The sequence below is a fragment of the Dipodomys spectabilis genome, unplaced genomic scaffold, assembly GCF_019054845.1.
Source record: "Dipodomys spectabilis isolate Male_0828 unplaced genomic scaffold, ASM1905484v1 ptg000147l, whole genome shotgun sequence".
Lineage (NCBI taxonomy): Eukaryota > Metazoa > Chordata > Mammalia > Rodentia > Heteromyidae > Dipodomys > Dipodomys spectabilis.
In genome coordinates, this window is record NW_024870824.1 from 15,930,335 (window position 1) to 15,951,257 (window position 20,923).

Below are 20,923 nucleotides of genomic sequence, written 5' to 3' on the forward strand. Positions count from 1 at the left end.
GGGGAAACTGGGAGAGAATGAGGGAGTGGGTGACCCTGTTCAAAAGGAAAGGTATCCACTACCTGACTCATGTAACTGTACCACCTCTATACATCACCTTTACAATACAACTTTAAAAAAAAGAAAAAAGTTACCATGACTACTCAAGAAGTTACACCTCTAGCCAAGGATCATCTTGACCCTTCAGCCTGGCAGAGCATCTTGCCCTGTGTATGTCTGCTTGGAGCCCTGTATTTTCTGGTATGTGGCAAATGTTCAGGAAATCAGGTGGCTTTTGTATGGTTTAGCTTGGCTTGGCTTGGCATGGCTTGGTTTGGCTTTGAAACCATGACTTCCTTATCATGAGTTTTTATCCTCTCAAGCAGGTACATGAAGCATTTCTCATCACAGAGCTACTATCACTGTGTCTCAATTTCATTCTTTACTTTCTAGCAAGCCTTGTAGCCCAAGGTCATTTGAGCATAGATTACTCTCTATCTCTTTCTTTGTCTCCTTTCCAAGGCATCTAGAGCTTCAATATTTGGAGAAGGTACTTGGTCTTATTTACTTCTCTTTTTGTGAAAAAAAAAAAAAAAAAGCTCATGTCTATGTCATTATCAAGTTAGTAGGTAAGCAAAATACTTGCCAATTGATCAGATACCTTATAAAGATAGTTGTCCCGGGACAAAAGAAAGTGATCTCTTTACATGACATGTTAAAGTAATAATATTGGCTCTGCTGTTTTTCATTTTACTCAAGAATGTTTTCTTTCCAGTTGATGATTGAAAAGCTAATTTTTAAAAATGGTGCCAGGTACCACAACAAAAACAACTTATTTTCTCTGAATTTAGTGTTGAGTAGTCTGTGATATTTCAAAAGTTTCCCATCCACCTTAGGGGTCTATATCCTTAAGTTATCATAATCAGACAGACTCTTTAGTATCAAGCCCAGCCAACTGACTAAACTGTGAAGTTTGTCCTCCTTCACTTGCCTGTTCCATGTCATACCTAATTTTAGGTAGGTTGAGAACTTCCAGATCTCCTCCATTGTCTTGAAGGTAATGCAGAACTGGGCACTCTGGGACTGGATACTCACCAGCCTTGCAGACAGGTCCTAAGTGGAAAGAACACTGAGTCAGCCTGGGATGGCAAAGGTATACTGTTTAAAATTATGTTTACAATCCTCTTGTTTCATGTCTCTGCATGTGGTCATGAGATATACTTGTATATACTCAAGTAATATTCAGAGTATGTGATTCTGGCTCAGTTTAGAAGCTAAGTCAGTTACTGAGTAACATTTTGCAATGCTATTCAGCTACTACTAACTTGGCCAAAGAAGTTCTGTTGATAATATTAAAATTGTATTCTCTAAAATAAAAACTCACCTGTGAACTAATGAGAACTTCCTGTGTATAAAATTATCTTTTAAGTCCTTGTACAAAGGAGTTTCAGTTCAACACATCCATTTATGTGTACAATGCATCTTGATCAAAGTCACCACTTTCATAATTCTCCCCAATCTCTCCCAACCCCATCCATACACTCAGTTTTCCTAGTTCCATGTTCACATATGTACATTGATTATATGACTGCATTCACCCTCTTCGTCTCTCTGTCTACCCCCCTACCCTTTGACATCCCCTCTCTTGTTTATTCCAGATTCCTAGTTTACATTTTGTTAAACTGTAAGTTTAACAAAAGTTATCCCATTGGAATCATCTTACATATAGTACACTTTTGTTAATATACTTGTATATATGCATATAAATATATGTGCTTACACATGCATATAATTTAATTCTAACATCCACATGTGAGAGAAAACATGTCCTCTGTCTCTCTAAGTCTGACTTACTTTACTTAACATGACAGACTACAGCATGGAAGACAATCTTTGCCAGCTATACGTCAGACAAGGACATAATATCCAGAATATACGAAGAAGTGAGGAAACTAAACCCTCAGAGAATCACTAACCCAATCGATAAATGGGCAAAAGGAAGACAAGTAGAGACTTCTCAGAACAATAAGTAAAAAGGAAGAAATGAAGAAATTCTTAACATCTCTAGCCATAAAGAAAATACAAATCAAAACACTGAGATTCCATCTCACCCCAGTTAAAATGGCCATTATCAAGAATACAAACAACAATAGATGCTGGCACAGATGTAGAGGGAATGGGACCCTAGTACTGTTGGTGGGAATGTAAACTGGTGCAACCACTGTGGAGGCACTTGGAGATTGCCCAGAAAAGAACTACCCTGTGATCCAAGAGACACCACTGAAGAGAACTACCTTGTGATCCAAGAGACACCACTCTTACAAGTCATGATTCAGTAAAGTCTTGTACAACCATGTTCATTGCTGCACTGTTCACTATCATTAACTTATGAAAACAGAAGATGTCACTCAATGGACAAATGGATCAAGAAAATGTCACACACATACACACACACACATCAGAATTTTACTCATCTATCAGGAAGAATATTACATCATTTGCAGGAAAACAGATAGACCTGGGTAAAGAGAACTTCTTGAGTACACATTGATTTCATATTTTTATAAAATCCAATAGGAATAATCTAAACAGTAATCAACAAGAGAGTAACTAAAAGGAAGTATTGCTCACATATGGAGTGGGATATTATGACATTGTGCAGTCTTTATAAAGAAAGATAAAGTTCTCTGTGTACTAATGTAGGCTCTAAATATGCACTACCAAATAGAACCATTGGACTTGAACTCAGGGCCTGAACACTTTTTCACTCAAGGCTGATACTCTACCAGCTGAGCCACAGCTCCATTTAAGCCCTTCTGCTCGTTACTTGGAGATAAAAATCTCATAGACTTTCCTACACAGGCTGACTTTGATTGAAAACCCTCAGATCCCAGCTTCCTGAGCAGCTAGGATTACAAGCAGAGCCACCAGTGCCCAGCCCTGAAAATATGTTCTTATTTTTATTTTTATTCTTCTTTTTAGTAGTAGTGGTGGTGATAGTGGTAGTTTCTAAGGATGAAAGGACTTAAACCACTTCCGAGACTTGGTTTCAGTCTTTCTCTGTTGGTTGCCTACAGAACCAGAGTTGACTGTAGTGATAGAACATGACTCCTCCAGACAGATCCTGCCTGAGACCCTTACCTTTAGGAAAAACCTAAGAAAAGAAAGAATACGGAAAGAAGGGCCTATAGTTCAGCAAAGTCAAACTCTGTGGGTCTAATTTTGACACTGTGGTTCTGATTTTTCCACAGGAAACACCAAAGAAGCCCCAGATCTTCAGAGGACATAGATCTTGCAAACAAGAGGAGGCAGGTAAAAGTTGACTTAAAAAGAATTTATTAAATGCCAGGCACCGCACCAAGAGCCCTAGAAGTGACACTTCATTTCATGTAACACCCACTATAGCCCTAGGAAGAAAGTGCAATTACAGAATTTATCTATTCTAAGATGCACTTTTTATAATATCTAACTGATTCTGAAATTAAAAGTAAGGAAGCATGCAGTCATACCTAACTAGCAGCATTTATTTTTCTCTTGGAGGCACATAGAAGAATGATGCATGTTAAGTTAAAGATATCTCACATCTAAAATTAGTATCATCCCAGTTTTATATTCAAGATGACCAGGGCACTGAGATGTGAAATAATTTATTCACAGTCATCTGAAGTGAGTAAGCAGGGCCTTGATTGGACATTGGTCTCTAAGTTCCTGAATTCCACACTGAATAAAATAAAAATGCAAGTCCCTTAGGTACCATTACAAATTACTCACTGAAGCACAATTACCAAGCTTTCTACAGGTACAATCTCTTCTTCTCCTTCTGACAAACTAGACACTACCTTTGTTCAGTTTTTAACCAAATTAATGCAGATTTAAAAACTTCGAGGTCAAGCACAATTGGTGGCTCACACCCGTAATCCTAGCTACTCAGGAGATTGAAATCTGAGGATCCTGGCTCAAAGCCAGCCTAGGCAAGAAAGTTCATAAAACATTTATCTCCAATAAACTACTCAGAAAAAAAAAAAAAAACAAGTGGCACTGTGGCTCAAGTGATAGAGCACTAGCCTTGAGCAAAAGAATCAATATTCCCTTCCCTACCACTTATTCTAGAAAACTGTTTCCGTTTCTGACTCCTAGTTAGTAGCTCCTAGACTGTAAATCATTGGCTAGGTTATAGCAATGCAATGTAATAATTAAAGATATTATATATCCACTGCAAAAAACTGAAATTTGTTTATTCTATTGTATTTTCCCATCATGCCAATATTTACTATCATATTTTAACTGGCAATTTTTTTCCTTTAACATATAAATACTACTAGATGCTGGTGGCTCACTCCGAACTACTTAAGAGGCTAAGGTTGGCAAATTATGGTTCATAATTTGGCTCATAATTATGGCTCCTAATCATATGGCCCAGGCAAAGTTGGAAAATCCTTATCCTAACTAACCAGCAAAGAAAAAACAGGAATAGAGGATGGATCAAGCAAAAAAGTTAAAGGAGAGCCCTGAGTTCAAGCCCTACTACTAACACCATCAGTCAATAAATAAATAAATGCATGTTTAATGGTTATTGACATGTGGGAAGGACAGAATAGTAGGATTATTATTTAATGAGTGGAGAGATTCAATCTGGGATGGTAAAAAGTTCTGCAGATAAATGTCATAAACGAATTAAATATTTTTAAATGATTGCAATAAAAAATGTTATGTGTGGGGCTGGGAAGGTGGTAGAGCACTTGCCTTGCTTGCCTGAGGCCCTGGGTTCGATTCCTCAGCACCACATAAGCAAAAAAGAAAAAAGCCAGAAGTGGCGCTGTGGCTCAAGTGGTAAAGCGCTAGCCTTGAGCTGAAGAGCTGAGGGACAGTGCCCAGGCCCAGAGTTCAGGCCCCACGACTGGACCCCCAAAAGAAAAAAGTTATGTGTCTTGTGCCACTGTAACAAAAAATAATTCAAATGCTATACATTAGAGAATAAGGCTGTTATTCTAACCATTTTGTTCCAGAATTGAAGTAACTCTCCCAAGATCATTGGGCAAAACCAAGTTCTCTCTAACTCAGCAACTCCAGGTTGCCTTGTTTAGAATTTCTGCTCACTACTGTGAAGCAAAAACTGTGTCCATATTTCTTCAAGAATGTGTACATAATTGTTCATTCACAGTGTCAACCAGATGTTTTCTTGAGGGCCTACTTTGTTCTGGGTGCTGTCCAAGGTCCTAGAGATGCTGCAGTGTCGGGACACAAGGCCAATGGTCAGAATGTATTCTCTTTGCCAACACTCACTTTGAACAGGGCTCGCACATCCTGGTCTTGGTTCTCCAGCGCCCAGAGACGCCTCCGAGCAGCTTCCTGCAAGGGTCCATTCACACATCTCCGTGAGCGGCTCTTTACACTGAAGGAGAGCATCAGATCTGAACAGAACACAGAGGGAAACATCAGGCTGCACAGCAACAAAAGAGAAATATATATATATTTATATATATTGACCTTCAATATATAGGTCTGGTCCATATAATAAGGCCAGGAAATCATTTGGTACATGCACACAGGATGTTTATTCTGCTATATTGATAATTTTGTATGGCTCATAATGATGTTAGAAATATCCAAATAGCCCCTAGCAGAATAAAGATTGACCACTTTAAATTGATGTCCTCATTAATTACAGATTGAAGTGATCTTAAAGATCCTCCAAGGAGCCGGGCATTGGTGACTCACACCTGTAATGCTAGCTACTCAGGAGGCTGAAATCTAAGGACTATAATTCCAAGCCAGCCCAGGCAAGAAAATTGGTGAGACTCCTATCTCCAATTAAACAGAAAAAGCCAGAAGTAGAGCAAAAAATGCTCAGGGACAGTGCCCAGGTACTGGGCTCTGGGCTCCTCCAAGAGTCCCTTTAAAGTGTCTTTCTCAGGGATATGGAGGCTGCTGAAGCATATGGGGTTCTGCAGAGGCTCGAGGTGGTGCACACACAGTGGTTATTTCTGCGATAGCGCTGGCACAGATATGGCCATGTATTGCTTTCTGGGGAGGATTTGTGAAAGTTCTGAATCAATTCTATTTTGCCTATAACTAAAGAAGTATGTTTATATGATTATGCAACCAATTACATATTTTATGCATTATATACATACGTTTTTCTGATTGGATGTTCCATCCAGAGGTGTTTGTCTGGATGACAAGCTTATATAGTACAATCAGTCTCTCATTTCTTCATATTCTACTTTCATGTAACAAATGTTCATTGAGAGCCTCACTAGAGCCCACACTGTTTTAGGGGCTGAGGATACAGCAGAGGAGGGAGTCATGGTCCCTGTCATCCTTTCTCAGGCCAGAGAGAGAAAGAGAATCGAGACAAGACTCCAAATGCATTTATTAAAATAGAAAAGACACTTTCAGAGGTTAGTGTGAGTCTTATCAGCAACAGAGATTGAAAATAACCAATGTGTCCATCTGAACACTGGCTTCTATTGAGGTTTTAGGAAGCAGGAACATCAAGTTTTCCTGCCTAAGACAAGCCTACAGACTGATTGATATTAAACTTGTGCAAGAAATACAAGTATCTCAAGAATCACTCCTACCTGGGCAGTGATGGCTCATGCCTGTTATCTTAGCTACTCAGGAAGCTGAGATCTGAGGCTTGTAATCTCAAGCCAGTCCAGGCAAACAAATCCAAGGGACTCTAATCTCCAACTAACAAAATAAAGCCAGGAGTAGATAAGTAGCTCAAGAGATAGAGTGGCAACCTTAAGGGAAAAATCCAAGTAAGAACATGAGACCCTGAGTTCAAATCCAAACGCACATGCGTGCGTGCATGAGCGCATACACTCACACACACACACACACACACACACACACACACACACACAAATTGCTTTGGATCAGGAGACAGAAAATTTAAAACACAATGAGATTATAATGATATAATAATGAACAAAGAGCAACTGCTGACCAAAATAACCCAATTCAAGCTGTTGAAAGCCGGTACAAGAGGACATAATGAGTGATATTTCAGGGCAAAGTTAATCATGAGGAGGGTCCAATATCAGGCATTTGTTCTCATCAATTCACGTGAGACCTCTTCTCTACCTATCACTTTTACAAGGCTATGGAGCAGAAGTTTAAATCTAGATAAGATTTAGCTTGCAGCGTGTAAGAAAGCAGACCATCATAGAGAGAAAAAAAAACAACAGAGAAATAGAGAATTAAATATTCTCCGTTTGAATTTCCCTTTAAATATCTCCATTGCTCATGTCTGACTGTACCTATTGGCTGTAATCACAGAGCTCGAACTCTGTTTGGCAAGTAAGTAATTCCATAAATACATTTCTTCTAGACATAGAAAAGTATAATAGGGTCCCAAAGCAGTGAGTGATAGGGCAGCTTGGAGGTGGGATATGCGTTTGGATGGTGTTGTTTGCACAGGTCGTGCTGCGATGGTTCATTTTACATAGTCATTGTCTTTTCAAGTGCATCTCCTCGAGACAACCAATGTCAATCTTGTTAATAATCTTCCAGCAGAATAAACAGAGAAAGCATTGGACCAGATAATCACAAAGATCTGCCTTCTAGCTCCAACTTGCCAAGGTCTTTGCAAATTCCTGTTTGAAATGGCCCTATCACACAAGCATGGGTCCACAGGGCAGTCCCTGGAACACCATCCTTACCAAGTCTGTCTTTAGCTTTTTCAGAAGTCCTATAAGTGCTATGGCTACAGGTCAGCTCTGGCACAGCGTGCTCCAGCCAACCTGACTTTAATGTGAACTACAGGTGGGTGTTTTCTCCCTTTGCTTCCTCCCTGGCCTTGCTCCAATCTCACCCAGTCCTGACCCCTCTGGCAACCCCTACTCAGCCCCCCTCAAGTAGCCTTACCACATGTTGACCTCCAAAAGGAGGAACAACCCCCAAGATGATGTCCAGGCAGTAGTCACACAGACTCATGCACAAGACTTGGCTCTGTTCCGAAATCACCACCTAGGGCTACTAGGTACCTCTCCACACTTGACTTTTCCTATTAGTGAAGTGGCTTTGATGGGGCCTACCCTATGAAGCTTTAAAGGTTCTACTAAATCCAATAAGCCTGGCACATGTTCAATGTTCTGTACACACATTAAGCACTAGCTGTGTCTCCCTGCCCCTTCCCTGGTACTTCAGCAATTATTGCTCATGACTGGTTGCATCTGCTGTTAATTATTAACCTTGATAATAGCTGATTCTGATTCTTTTCCACAAAACTCCATTTCTCCTGCATTTCAAAACCGTATCTCCTTGGAATAGTTCCTGCTAACCTTAGTGTAAGCACCCTTGTTATGCCCCTGAGTTCATGTTTATGAAACACAAAAGACTTTAGGTATAAGTGAGCAAACTCCGAGATACTAACCACTGAAAATTGGTAGGTGTGGTGGGATCCTACAATACCCCTGCATTGCCAGATGAGGTGGCAATTCAAGTTTGTCACAGTTTAAGTGTGAAGTGCATTATGTCTTAGGTTTTTAGTCTTTCTGGAAGGCAGTTATGCAATTGCAATTGTGTATCTAATTGATTGTGTTTGGAGCTGAGCTTCATAGAAAAGGTTAGTGGTTAGAACCTGTCTCACACTGTGACCTTCCCAGAAGGAGCATCATGGAGGAAAATGCTGAATGACAGACAAGTTCAGAGTGAAGTCAGTTTTGTTTGCCTAAAGGTATTGCTTGTTCATTGCCTTTCATGCACTAATAAGACAAAACGCTGACACTGCATTCAGAAAACAACAGATGGTAATGCAGTTGAGGGGATTTTTTCCTAGGATGTTCCAAGCTAACAGATGATAATCAGATTAACACAGAGGGGGCAAAAGTAGAATTTTGGAGAATCTTTGAACTATAGTAGTTATGAACAAGGACTGGGATTTGAACTCCCTCCTCATTCTGTGTGGACTGTGTGGCTATGGCGTCATTTCCATCCCTGGGTTGGCAGTTTTCCAATTAAAGACTTTGTGCCTTCACCTAGAGATGGGTAAGTCAAGAGAAGAAGACAGGTGGCAAATCACTTGGCACAATTTACTCTCCAAAAATGGTTTCCAACTACTGTATATCAGAAACCAAGTTCTTTGCATTCCCCATCCCTGACAGGCCATAGAAGGCCTCAAAAACATTTGGTAGATGACAGAAAAGACACATAATACTTCTGGTCAGCTGCCTGCAGCCTGTCTGCCTATACTGATCATGTAGCATCGCCCTGAAATGATGTTATAACTATCCAAATGGCAAACTAAACCTCCCTGCTCTGTCACAGGCTTATCCTAAGAGTTTCTGGTACAAGGGTTTCCAAGTGTAATGATTACTACTAACAATTTTTTTGCACCATTTGGGCTTGAATCAGGGTCTTGTGCGTGGGATTGAACCCAGGGCACAAACACAACATCACTTGCACTATGCCCCTGCCCTCTTTGGTTTTATTTGTTTTCAACACAGGGTCTCACTAACTTTGCTCTGCCTCTGCCTCCCAAGTAGTGATTGCAAATATGTGGCATCCCACTTATCAATTTTCCACTATTGATTTCATTGGAATTTCCTAGAGATGACCTCACAAGAAATGTATTAAGACTTTTCTCACACTGATTTCAAATTGGGTTTTTTTTTCTGCTCCTGAAAGAATCATACAAACTCCTTTCTGCTCAACCAATCTCATCTTACATATTTGCCTCTTACAACTACTAGTTCAAAGCCTACTACGTATATAGGACTTTATTTGGCATGATATGGAATGCAAACATGACCTCCATGTGTTCATTAAATGATTCCTATATTTAATTTTTCAAACATTGTCTGAGTACCAACTGCATATAAACAACTTTACAGGTATCATATTGAATATATAATTATTTCTAAATTAGCTCTGTACCCATCACCTTTGTCTGTAGACTTTTTCTATATACTTTCTACATACTTTCTCTAACTCACAGTATATACACAGAGTTCCTCATATGCAGCAGACTCTGAAGACCTTTGAGCACTAGCCTACGAAGTTTTATGAGCAAGCTAGCCAATATCATAAAGTCATGCTTACAAAGAGGCATCTGGGAGCCAGGAGCTCATGGCTCATGCTCCTACTTACTCAGGAGGCTGAGATCAGAGGGTCACAGTTTGAAGGCAGACTGGGCAGAAAAATCATTGAGACTCTTATTTCCAATTAACTACCACCAAAAAAAGAGTCAGAAGTAGAGCTGTGACCCAAGTGGCAGAGTGCTAACCTTGAACAAAAAAGCTAAGGGATAACACCCAGACTCCGAGTTCAAACTCCAGTATTGATGTGGGTGCACAAGCACGTGCATACACACACACAGACACACACACACACACACACACACACACACACAAAGTTTAGTATGGCACCTGGAAAGGCAGATAAAAGTCAGAGGTTCTACAGATGAGAAAGATAGAGAGTTACATAGTTTACACAGAAAGTATTTATGAAAATAACACTTGAGTGGGAATTAGATACCTTGAGTCATTTTCTGCCTCGGGAAACATTTTTCCTCATATTCAGATGAGGGAATATTCTGGCTTGATATGGTTGAACTCTTGAAAGGGCCTTCTCTACCTGGAGAAGATAAAATGAGAGATCATTGGTAAGGATGAAAGCAAGTTATAAGCATAGATGACACATTTTTGTCTGTCCAGGTCTGAGGGAGAGAAGATGGAAGAATTCATCATTTTCTCACTATTGGCCTAAAAGTATTTTGTAGTCAACTGTCAGCAAAGAACTGTCATACATCCTGCCTCGATCCTGCAACCGCCTGAGTGTCCTCATTTTATGAAAAGATCAGATTCCCACACACAGGTCCAATAAATTCCATGGCTTTCTAGATAGTAGAGCCAGTGGACTCCAGCAAGTTTAAACCAATTGAATAGCTAACAGGAGGTTGGAGTGAGGTGAGGGCAAATGGCATCATTAGAGATTGTGTCCTTATGCTCTCTGGCTGTTATGGTCCCCAGACTGTTCTTCTGTCTGGCCACTAAATGGAGTCCTCTCCAGAGCCTCTCTCCTCCTAGTTCTCCTAAACGTTTCTATCTGTAGCTACAGAAATGGAGACAGAGAAGGTCTGGACACAGGCCACAGGAGATAGGGGATGGTATTTTGATCGCAGAAGATTGTAATCCTAACTACTCAGGAGGCTGGGATCTGAATTCACCATACAAAGCCATTCTGGGCAGGAAAGTCCATGACACTTTTATCTCCAGTTAACTGCCAAAAAGCCTGAAATGGAGCTGTGGCTCTGACTGCCTTGAGCAAAAAGCTAAGGGACAGTGCCAGGCCCTAAGTTCAAGCCCCAGTAACATCACATACACTCTAAGAAAGAAGAGGAGGAACGGGGAGGATAGAGGGAGGGAAGAGGGAGACGGAGAAAGAAGAGAAGGAAGAGAAAGAAATATGAAACAAGAGAAAAAGAAAGGAAGGAAGGAAGGAAGGAGGGAGGGAGGGAGGGAGGGAGGGAGGGAAGGAAGGAGGGAGGGAAGGAAGGAAGGAGGGAAGGAGGGAAGGAAGGAAGGAGGGAAGGAGGGAAGGAAGGAAGGAGGGAAGGAGGGAAGGAAGGAAGGAGGGAAGGAGGGAAGGAAGGAAGGAGGGAAGGAAGAAAAAGGAAGGGGGGAGGAGGAGAAGGAGTTTGAAAAGAGAATGTAGAACAATGGAAGGGTGATATTGATGGAGATACATTGTACAAATAAACTGGTTGAATTGAAAACTCCTTTTTACAACTACTTAAAGATAATCTGATTTTAAAAAAAGAAAGAAAAGAGAATGTAGCTATAAAGCACACAAGGAAGCAGATTAAAAAAGAACACAGGGCTTTCACCAAGATTGCTATTGGATGGAGCATCAGTTAGGGTATCACCAAAATGCAACAAAGAAACACAAGTCTTAACACACTGCTGGTTGCTGTGGACGATGTCCTTTTGACCATGAAACTGCTCAGACAGAATATTAACAGCTTACACTGGTCCTGGAAAAGATTCCGAATCTTGGCTCAACTACTCTTTATGGGTCACTCATTTAATCCCCTCAGTTTCCCATGGAATTGTGGGTGAAGAACTACCACATTCTGGACCTGTGCCTCCAGTGACAATCCAGGAGGGCAAGGAGCATGGAGCAGTCGTGCTCACTACTGGGTAATGGTGACCCTCACTCCTCATTCTACACCTAAGAACCATCATCTCCATTCTGTGCTTCTGCAGAGCCCTCTGACATCCAGGGAGGGATGTAGCTCTTTCTTCATAGTGGGAAAACTCAGCACCATTTCCAGTGATATGTGAGGAGAATAAAACAAATTGAGAGACCCTTCAACTCATGGTTCTTCACTCGGAAAATCTTCTTAGCTGTTCAGTGCTGAAAACTAAGCAGCTTAGCCAGAAATATGGCAGTAATGAACTACAGTTGAACAAGATCGTTTAAGAGCTCTACCCCTCCAGGAACCAGTAACAACTGAAGCAAAAAAAGCACAGGCTTGAGAATCATTAGATGTGAAAATGAGCACAAGACAGATGTTCTCATACCATCTCGGTCAATGACCTTGGTCAAGACACTTGATCTCTCCACCTGGGAGATTTTTAATTTCTCCACTTATCAGTGAAGGACTGGCACAAATTAATATTACCAAATCCCAACTGCCCATATGAATTGCCTCAATAGTTTTCTTTTAGTACCAATTCATCAGGTCTGGTGGCTCATGCTTTTAATTCCAACTATTTGGGAAACAGAAATTCAGAAGAATGTAGTTCAAAGCCAACTCTAGCAAAAAGTTTACCAGGCCCAACACAAAAAGCCAGGTGTAGTGTGGTGTGCCCTTGGCACTCCAACTACATGAGAAGCATAAATAGGAGGATCATGGTCCATGCTAAGTAGAACAAAATAACATAATACTAAAGTGAAACGGAGCTAGAGGTGTCACTCAAATGATAAAGCACCTGTGGAGCAAGTGCTCTATCCAAAATTTAAACTACCTTGGTTTTGTCTCAGGGGATTCTGATTCTGGAGGTTTATAGCAAGTACAGTAGCTGTTTTATTTTACTATTATTATTCCTGAAATGATTCTAATTTGTTCAGGGTTGAGAACCACAGAAGTAAACTGTGCTTCTCAGACTTTATTGTATGCATGAGTTACATGGAATATTGATACAATGTAAACTCTGCCTCAGTGCTGAAAGCTGAGGCTCTGAAGTTCTGTGTTCCAGGTAAGGTAAGTGTGCCAGAACCGCACTTGCAGTGGCTGCCTGCTCCCTACTCTAGGACAAAGCTTAACCACAGGCTAGAGAAATCCCACAGTGATCTCTTTGGCCTGTTTAAAATGCTCAATATCACTTAGAAATCAGAATGTTTAATATCACCCAGATGCTTGGCCTTTCTTGGAAACTGGAAGATCTGTAGCCCAGAACCCCTGTTCTCATGCAATCGTCTGTATGACTGGTTGATGCTCTTCCTGAGGGTGGTTGTACAGCCTCCCTGGGTCCCATCCATCTAGTCCTTGCTTGACTTCTGGCCCCAGAAGTCTGAGAATAAGTTCCTGTTATACAACAACATAAGAAGAGTTGGTGGCTTGACAAGGGCCTGTGAAGGGACCCAGTGTAGGAAGAGAGTGCACAACTTGTAAACTTGGGAACCAGGCGCTGGTGGCTCATACCTGTAATCCTAGCTACACAGGAGGCTGAGATCTGAGGATAACAAAATTCCATAGTCTGTATGACTCTTCTGTCCAATCATCCAGCAAGAAGCTAGAGGTAAAGTTGTGGCTCAAGTGGTAGAAGAACTCTGAGCAAAAAAGCTCATGGACGGTGCCCAGGGCTTGAATTCAAGCCCCAGGAACAGCACCAAAAAAGAGAAAATAAAAATGAAAAGCAGAACCTTAATGAAACACCACTGCACAGAACAGTGACCATGAAAAAGAGCAAAGACATGCTTGTAAGAACCCAGAGCAACCAGAACTGTAGGAGGGCATGTATGAGAATGTGGACTATGATCTGCACTTTTGAAGTGAGGGAGCAGAGCAAGTGATACTGTGTTTCAGAATAAGAAAACAGAAGACATCTTGACCTATAGAATATAAGAAATAAAGATGGATCTGAGTGCCAATGGCTCATGCCTGTAATTCTAGTTAATCAGGAGGCTGAAATCTGAGGATGACAGTTCAAAGCCAGCCTGGGCAGGAACATCTGAGTCTCTTATATCCAATTAACTACCAAAAAAGCTGGAAATTGAGTTCTGGTTCCAAGTGATAGAGCTCCAGCCTTGAACACAAAAGCACAGAGACAGGGCCCAGACCCTGAGTTCAAGCCCAAGATAGAGAAAGAGAAAGAAAGAAAAGAAAGAAAGAAAGAAAGAAAGAAAGAAAGAAAGAAAGAAAGAAAGAAAGAAAGAAAGAAAGAAAGAAAGAAAGAAAGAAAGAAAGAAAGAAAGAAAGAAAGAAAGGAAGGAAGGAAGGAAGGAAGGAAGGAAGAAAGAAAGAAAGAAGAAGGGAGGGAGGGAGGGAAGGAAAGAAGGGAGGGAAAAATAGAAAAGAGAAAGAGAAAGAGAGAAAAAGAGAAAGAAGGAAGGAACAAATAAGGAACGAACTAGGCACAGGAGGCTCACATTTGTAATACTAGTTTCTCAAGAGGCTGAGATCCTGAGGATCATAGTTCAAAAAAGGCAGAAAAGTTTCTAAGACTTCATGTCCAATTAGGCAGCAAAAAGCCAAGCTGGAGATATGACTCAGGTGGTGGTGCATCAGTTGAACAAATCAAGCAGGAGCTAAACTCTGAGTTCAAATCCTAGTACCAGAAAAAAGGAAGGAAGGAAGAGAGGGAGGGAGGAAGAAAGGAAGGAAGGAAGGAAGGAAGGAAGGAAGGAAGGAAGGAAGGAAGGAAGGAAGGAAGGAAGGAAGGAAGGAAGGAAGGAACCATTAGAGAAAATGAGTGATGTAAGAATTTGAAGAAATCACTTAGCTCCTCACATTATTGTTGAGATACTAAAGCCCAGAAAAGAGTGGTAATTTTTATCAAGGTCACACAACAAGTAGCAAGACACAGCAGTCATCCAAATCACTGGGTCATCCAAATCACTGGGTACAGATCTTGCTATTTCTGCTATAATATCAGACTTCAGAACAGCAAGCTATAAGATCAATAAGACATCTCACACATGGAAATTTCTAGCAATGAAAAGTCACTTTCCTTCTCTCTTAGCTTCTCTGCTCCTACTCACTCACTCAATCCCCACCTTTAAAAAGAAAATTAAGCACTGAAGATTTCCCTGAATGCTTTTTTTGACACCTATGGTGGTTCTTTTTTTGTTTTTTGATCCAACAAGCATATCAACAGCAATGTTTATGATGTAAACCCACATTGTTCTTGCTGGGACAGATATCAAATTAGAGCTACAGCTACATCTAAGCTGTATAATGATATGCCTTGTTTAAGAACCTACAGAACAATTCTTTATGATGATTGTGCGTACATAAATATGTAGTAAGAGCACTGCAGCAGTGAATTCATGAAAGTGGTAAGATGAATGAGATTCAAAAGAGCCATTCAGGGGACCCCTAAGTGCTTCTGTAATGGTTTATTTCTTCAAAAAGCAAAAGAAAGAGCGGGCCCCAGTTGCTCATGCCTGTGATCCTACCTACTCAGGAGGCTGATATCCAAAGGATTATGGTTCAAAGCCATACTGGACAGAAAAGTCTACGAAATTCTATCTCCAATTAACCAGCAAAAAGCCATCCTAGAAGCTTGGTTCAAACAAGAGAACCAGCCAAGTTCTAGCACTCAGGTGCTAAGTTCAAACCTTGGTACCAGCAAAATAACAATAATACTCCATCCCTTATTGTTGTCAGCAGTCTCTGTGATCTCTTATCATCATGCTAATGATTCAAATTTACCAAGAAGGCTGAACCAAGCATTAAAAACATGGGTGATCATCACAGACAAAAATATCTCTCCCACAAAAAAAAATGTCTGCCAAATTTCTTCATAAAGGTGTTGAAGAAGTGCTAGAAACTTCTAGATGAGGTAACATTGACATGACAATTCTCCAGGATCTGCCTTCACTTCATAGTTCACTGAACAATGGCAAAAATGTAGAGGGTAGGCAAGTGTCAGAGGGGTTGGCCACAGACCAAGCACCACCTTCTCACCATGTGCAAATAGGAGATATCTGTGAGCAAATGAGAAACACCAGGAGCACCAGATGCCACAAGCAGAGGTCACATATGAACATGCAGTCATTGGGCTTTCACAACCACATTCATTACTGCATCACACTGTAATAAAGCAGCCAATCAGCTGTGCAGAGTGCCGTGCTATCAGGAGCCTCCTTCTTTCCTGCCTCCCTTATCATGAGGACAGTTTGGTCTTCACTGCTAACTCCCACTTAACAGACCAAATAGCAGAAGCAGCCAGAAAAACATGAGCCCAGACTGCTGCGCCAGCTGAGACAGGAAGCAGGAAGTAGGGATCTGGGAGTGGTCAACATCCACCGACAATAAAACTGCCCAGACCCTCTGCCAATTCCATGGGCTGAATTTCCCAATGCAGTTCTCACAAGGGTTCCCCGTGATGGACACTACTGTGGATCCCTCCCACATCCAGGAACGGAGGCTCCAGAAAACAAAAGACTTGTGCTCAAGATCAAACTATGAAATAGCTCCAGGTCTGTGTCATTTCTCCAGAATATATAGGAAGCTAAAATTGAAGTTTATATCAACTGGCCTCAGACCTAGCATGTACATACTGACCTCCCCCCACCCCCCCACCCCCCGACCCTCCCAGGAAAGGCCCTGATGGGCACAGAGAAAAACATGGGGGAAGGGCATGAACAGCTTCAACAGGAATAAATAGTTGGCTGACTCTTGGTGAAGTCCAAGGGACCAACCTAGTTACCAGTAGCAAAACATGGATGAAAAATATATTCATTGGATGACAGTGCCTTAAGAATTCTGACACCTTCTTCAATGCAAGTTCCTTTGTTTTATACTACAGAACTCTGCTCCACAGGAAGCCTCTGTTAGAAGCAGAGCTACTCCAGCCCAAGCTAGGGTCCAGTCAAAGCTGATCCAGCTGCAATAGCACAGCTCCTGAAGATCCCTCCACCAGCACTTTACAACCCCCTACACTCCACAGATGAACAAATGGAGCCCCGAGAGAGATGCTGATCTGTTAGAGTTATAAACATGTAACTCAAGACCTGATGTTTATTTTTCCTAATTGTGTGTCATGCTTTTTTATAGGTCTCACAGGTAGACTTAACCCCAGCACCATCTCATGAGGAATGCCTAACTTATTACTTCATACAATTGGCAAATGAGAAAACTAAAACACAGACATTAATCACTATGAAAAGAAGCAAGATCACTTTGGTCTCAAAACCATGGCTTTTGATGATACCTGTCTAATGGGAGCAGACAGAGTCAGTTCCGTGACCCTGCTTCCCCCGCAATCAGGTAAAGAAAGTAGTATACCTGCAAGAACCATAGGGTTTGAGGCAAGGGCTTGAAAATGTGATAAATCCCAATAACATAGGCAAGCTGTATCCTAGTCTGTTGTACCAGTGGTATTGTTTAGGGCTTGTTTGCTTCTAATTTTAGGCCCAGGGTAGCCTGTGCTTACCAGAGCCTCCCTGATGTCAGTGCCAAGATGCCTCTGCCAAGACTTTAAGGACCTGAAGGACCTTCTAAGAGCCCAGCTCCCAGCCCATAGGGAGAGTCAGCCGTCAGAGAGGGAAAGCCCGGAGCTCAGCACGCTCCTTCCCGTGCTCTGGCAAACCAGAGCTGTGCTCCAGGAACACTAGAGTCAGGAATGAGTCCTTGGAATAAACTTCCTCTGTTTTCCGAATGAGTCTTCCCCAATCCACCCTCTTCCCTAAAGCCAGTAGGCACCCTGATCATGTCCTAAAAGAGCCTTCAGGGTCTGGTTCTGCTCTGGAAAAGAGCAGAGAGCTGGCTTCAGGGTGGCCAGCCAGGCTGGTTTGTGTGGGACTCTCCAGGCTTTAGCACTGACTATGACCCCAGAAAAACCCTCAGAGCCCAGCAAACATGGATGGCTGGTCACTGTGTCTTGTTCCAGATGACCTGATAGTATCTTAAAGTTACAACTCTCTATGACCTGACTTGGCAGGCCTCAAACCACCACTGTAACAGGTAGGAGGCAGGAAACTGCCTGTTTGTCTTCAGAGGTAGAAGCCTAGACGAAAATAGAGTTGAATGACTGAAGCCAAATTTATGACCACCCGTAGGCCACAGAGGAACTCACTGCAGGAAACTTCTTCCTGCCCTGGAGAATCTTGGGAAGAAAGGAAGGAAGGGCTTAGTCATACCCTAGGAGTGGCTGCCTAGAAAGGCATGCTCCCCCCTTACAAAGAAAGCCCAAAGCCTCTAGCTCCAGGAAAAGCAGCCCCTCCAGGTTGCATTCCTTTTGTTTTACAAAGCCAGAATGGCAGATGCTCAATTAGGAAGGGAGAAGAGGTAGCCAGAACGCATAACCATCTTCCAGTCTCTGTAAGGAAGGGCAGCTGCGTCAAACCAGCCACAGTGAGAAGAGATACCTTCCTAGAACCAGTCACAAGCCAGGGCAGCCTCTATCCCCACCCTTCCTCCTCCCTCCACCCCCACCAGGAAACTCACCTGGGCCCCAGGATGGACTCCGCTCCCCAGGGATACAGAAGCAGCCACCCATGTGTGCACCATCCTTCCCAGGCCAGGGCCCTTGGGAACACCAGCTAGAAGAGAGCAGGGAGCCTCCCAGCAGTGTCCCTCCTCCCGCCTCCTCCCTGGCACGCGAGAGGGACCAAGGCCACTCCAAGCACAATGCAGTCTTTGATATCCCAGCTGCAGTGAGGAGGCCAGGGAGAATGGGAGGGGCCACCGGGCCCACAAGCCTGACACTCCTTTCCCTGTCAGGCCCTGGCCCTGGGAGCTGCTCCTCCCTGCCTTTTTGCAGATTGCTTCGCGCCTATCAGGCTGTGGCACATTCCTCAAATTCTAGACTCCAGATACACAGTTTGGTTCTTGTGCAAGCTGCCAGGGCAGAGGAGGGCAAAGAGCATCCTTCAGAATCAAGGCTGTTTTCTTGCTGGCTCCCTGACTGTTGGCCCACACAGACTCCCCTGCCAGCCCTCAGAAAGTGATCCCACCCATTCTCTCTTGGCAAAAGTCTTCTTGACTCTCCGATGAAGCTGCTGGAGTTGTGGGCACAGAACCTCACAGCACCAGTAGACCGTTCCTTACTGGGTGAACGGTGGCACACAGGCCAGCACCCAGCCCCCTGGCTTCCCCAAGTCCTGGTGTAAAGGAATCCAGAAAATCACCACGTGTGGCCTAGCCACATATAGGTGAGAAAAACTGAAGGGACAAATGCATTTAACTCTAGTCTGAATGGAAAATTAGCCCCACCAGTTCCAGATACATTTCTTTGCCTACCTCAGAGAGCCAGTGACGCAGAAGAATGAATACAGGGGACAACGTGGATGCATTTCAGAACATTTTTCCCAGGAGATCTCTCAAAAGAGATGGAGAAGACAGGCCTGAATGCCTCTCAGGTTACACAGCCATACATAGCTAGACTAACAGGGACTACTGACCACCTGATGTTTCCTCCATGTTCAAAGCCAAGGTCCCATTGAATGATCCAAGGAAGAGAGCCGTGGGTGGAGAGGAGGCGGGAACCAGCAGGCCATGCGTACTTACAGCTTTTCAAGGAGGTCAGAGGCCTGCTCAGACCTACATGCTAGGAGGAAAATCAGGAGACACACAGCACGCTGGGCTCAGAGTCAGCTCACTGCAGTGGTCACAAGGTTCCACAGCCCACACCCACGCAGCCCCAGGGTCGGGAGCTCACTTGCATCTCTGGAGTCTTGCTGGAGTTTCAATGCTGCCTTAGCTCGGGGTGGCAGTTAGGGGGTGTTTACCACACATTCGTACATTATTCCAGTCCATCACAGCCCACATGACATAGCAACATTATTTTTGGTTGGTTGATTTGGTCTGGGTTGGTTTCAGTGAGGAAATGCGTCATGAGATTTATATGCCTTGTCCAACCCCTCCCCACAATTTATGAATGAGACCAGGCAAGTTCATCTCATCTCCAGAAGCATCACCTTTCAGACCACAGGCTACGCCCACCTTCTCCAGGGCACACAGGGGAGGGCCAGAGAGAGGAAGACTGGGGAATGGAGTGAACAGGGGCTAAGGGAGGATATGGTCTCTCTCCACACTTCCCTATGGGGAGCATTGTCTCCATGCATACCCATTTAACGTCCCCATGTCCCTCGATGTATCTGTCCCGTGCCACCCTTTCCAAAGCACATTATAAATTAACGTGAACCTTAAGCCAGGTGCTGTGGGTACATACCTGTAAACCTAACTATTCAAGAGGCTAAAATGTAAAGCTCACAGTTCAAAGCTAGACTGAGCAGGAAAATCTGTGAGACTTTTATTTCCAATAAAAATTACCAAAAAGTCAGAAGTGTGACTGTAGCTCAAGTGGCAAAGAGCTAGCCTTGAGCAAAAAGGAACCCCAGGGACCATGCCCAGGCCCTGAGTTCAAGAGCCAGCATTGGCACACACAAAAAAACATTAACATCTTAGGCCCCAAATGGTAAGTACTCCTTTAAAAGACACCACACAGAGACTCTGAGAGCTACATGAGCATCAGATACTGAAGAAGAGATTCTTCCAACTTGCCTATATAAACAGACACAGTTTATTTTTTCCTTGTCTGCTTACTACTCTGTGTATGTTTGTATGTGCATGCATGCACCAGTACTGGTGTCAGAACCATGTGTTCTCACTTGGCCTTTTCATTTAAGGCTGATGTTCTACTGTGTAAGCCATGCCTCCAAATCTGGATTTTTGCTGGTTAACTGGAGATCAGAGTCTCCTGGATTTGTCTGCCTGGGTTGGCTCCTGGCCACCACTCTCAGATCTCAGCCTCTTGAGTAGCTA

The 20,923-nt window shown here is 42.8% G+C and overlaps 1 protein-coding gene across 1 annotated transcript in view; it reads right to left on the bottom strand.

The window, feature by feature from the left end:
- The window catches only part of Sh3tc2 (SH3 domain and tetratricopeptide repeats 2), a 61,781-nt gene extending 42,976 nt beyond the window's left edge, over window positions 1-18,805 (bottom strand). Inside the window, exons 1-4 of the mRNA XM_042692139.1 lie at window positions 18,605-18,805; window positions 10,462-10,560; window positions 5,263-5,390; window positions 987-1,092 (exon numbers count right to left, since the gene is read on the bottom strand). Coding sequence (XP_042548073.1) covers window positions 987-1,092; window positions 5,263-5,390; window positions 10,462-10,560; window positions 18,605-18,656 — 385 coding nt within the window. The 5' untranslated portion in view covers window positions 18,657-18,805. The remainder of the gene's footprint in view (window positions 1-986; window positions 1,093-5,262; window positions 5,391-10,461; window positions 10,561-18,604) is intronic.
- Window positions 18,806-20,923: the final 2,118 nt, after the last annotated feature.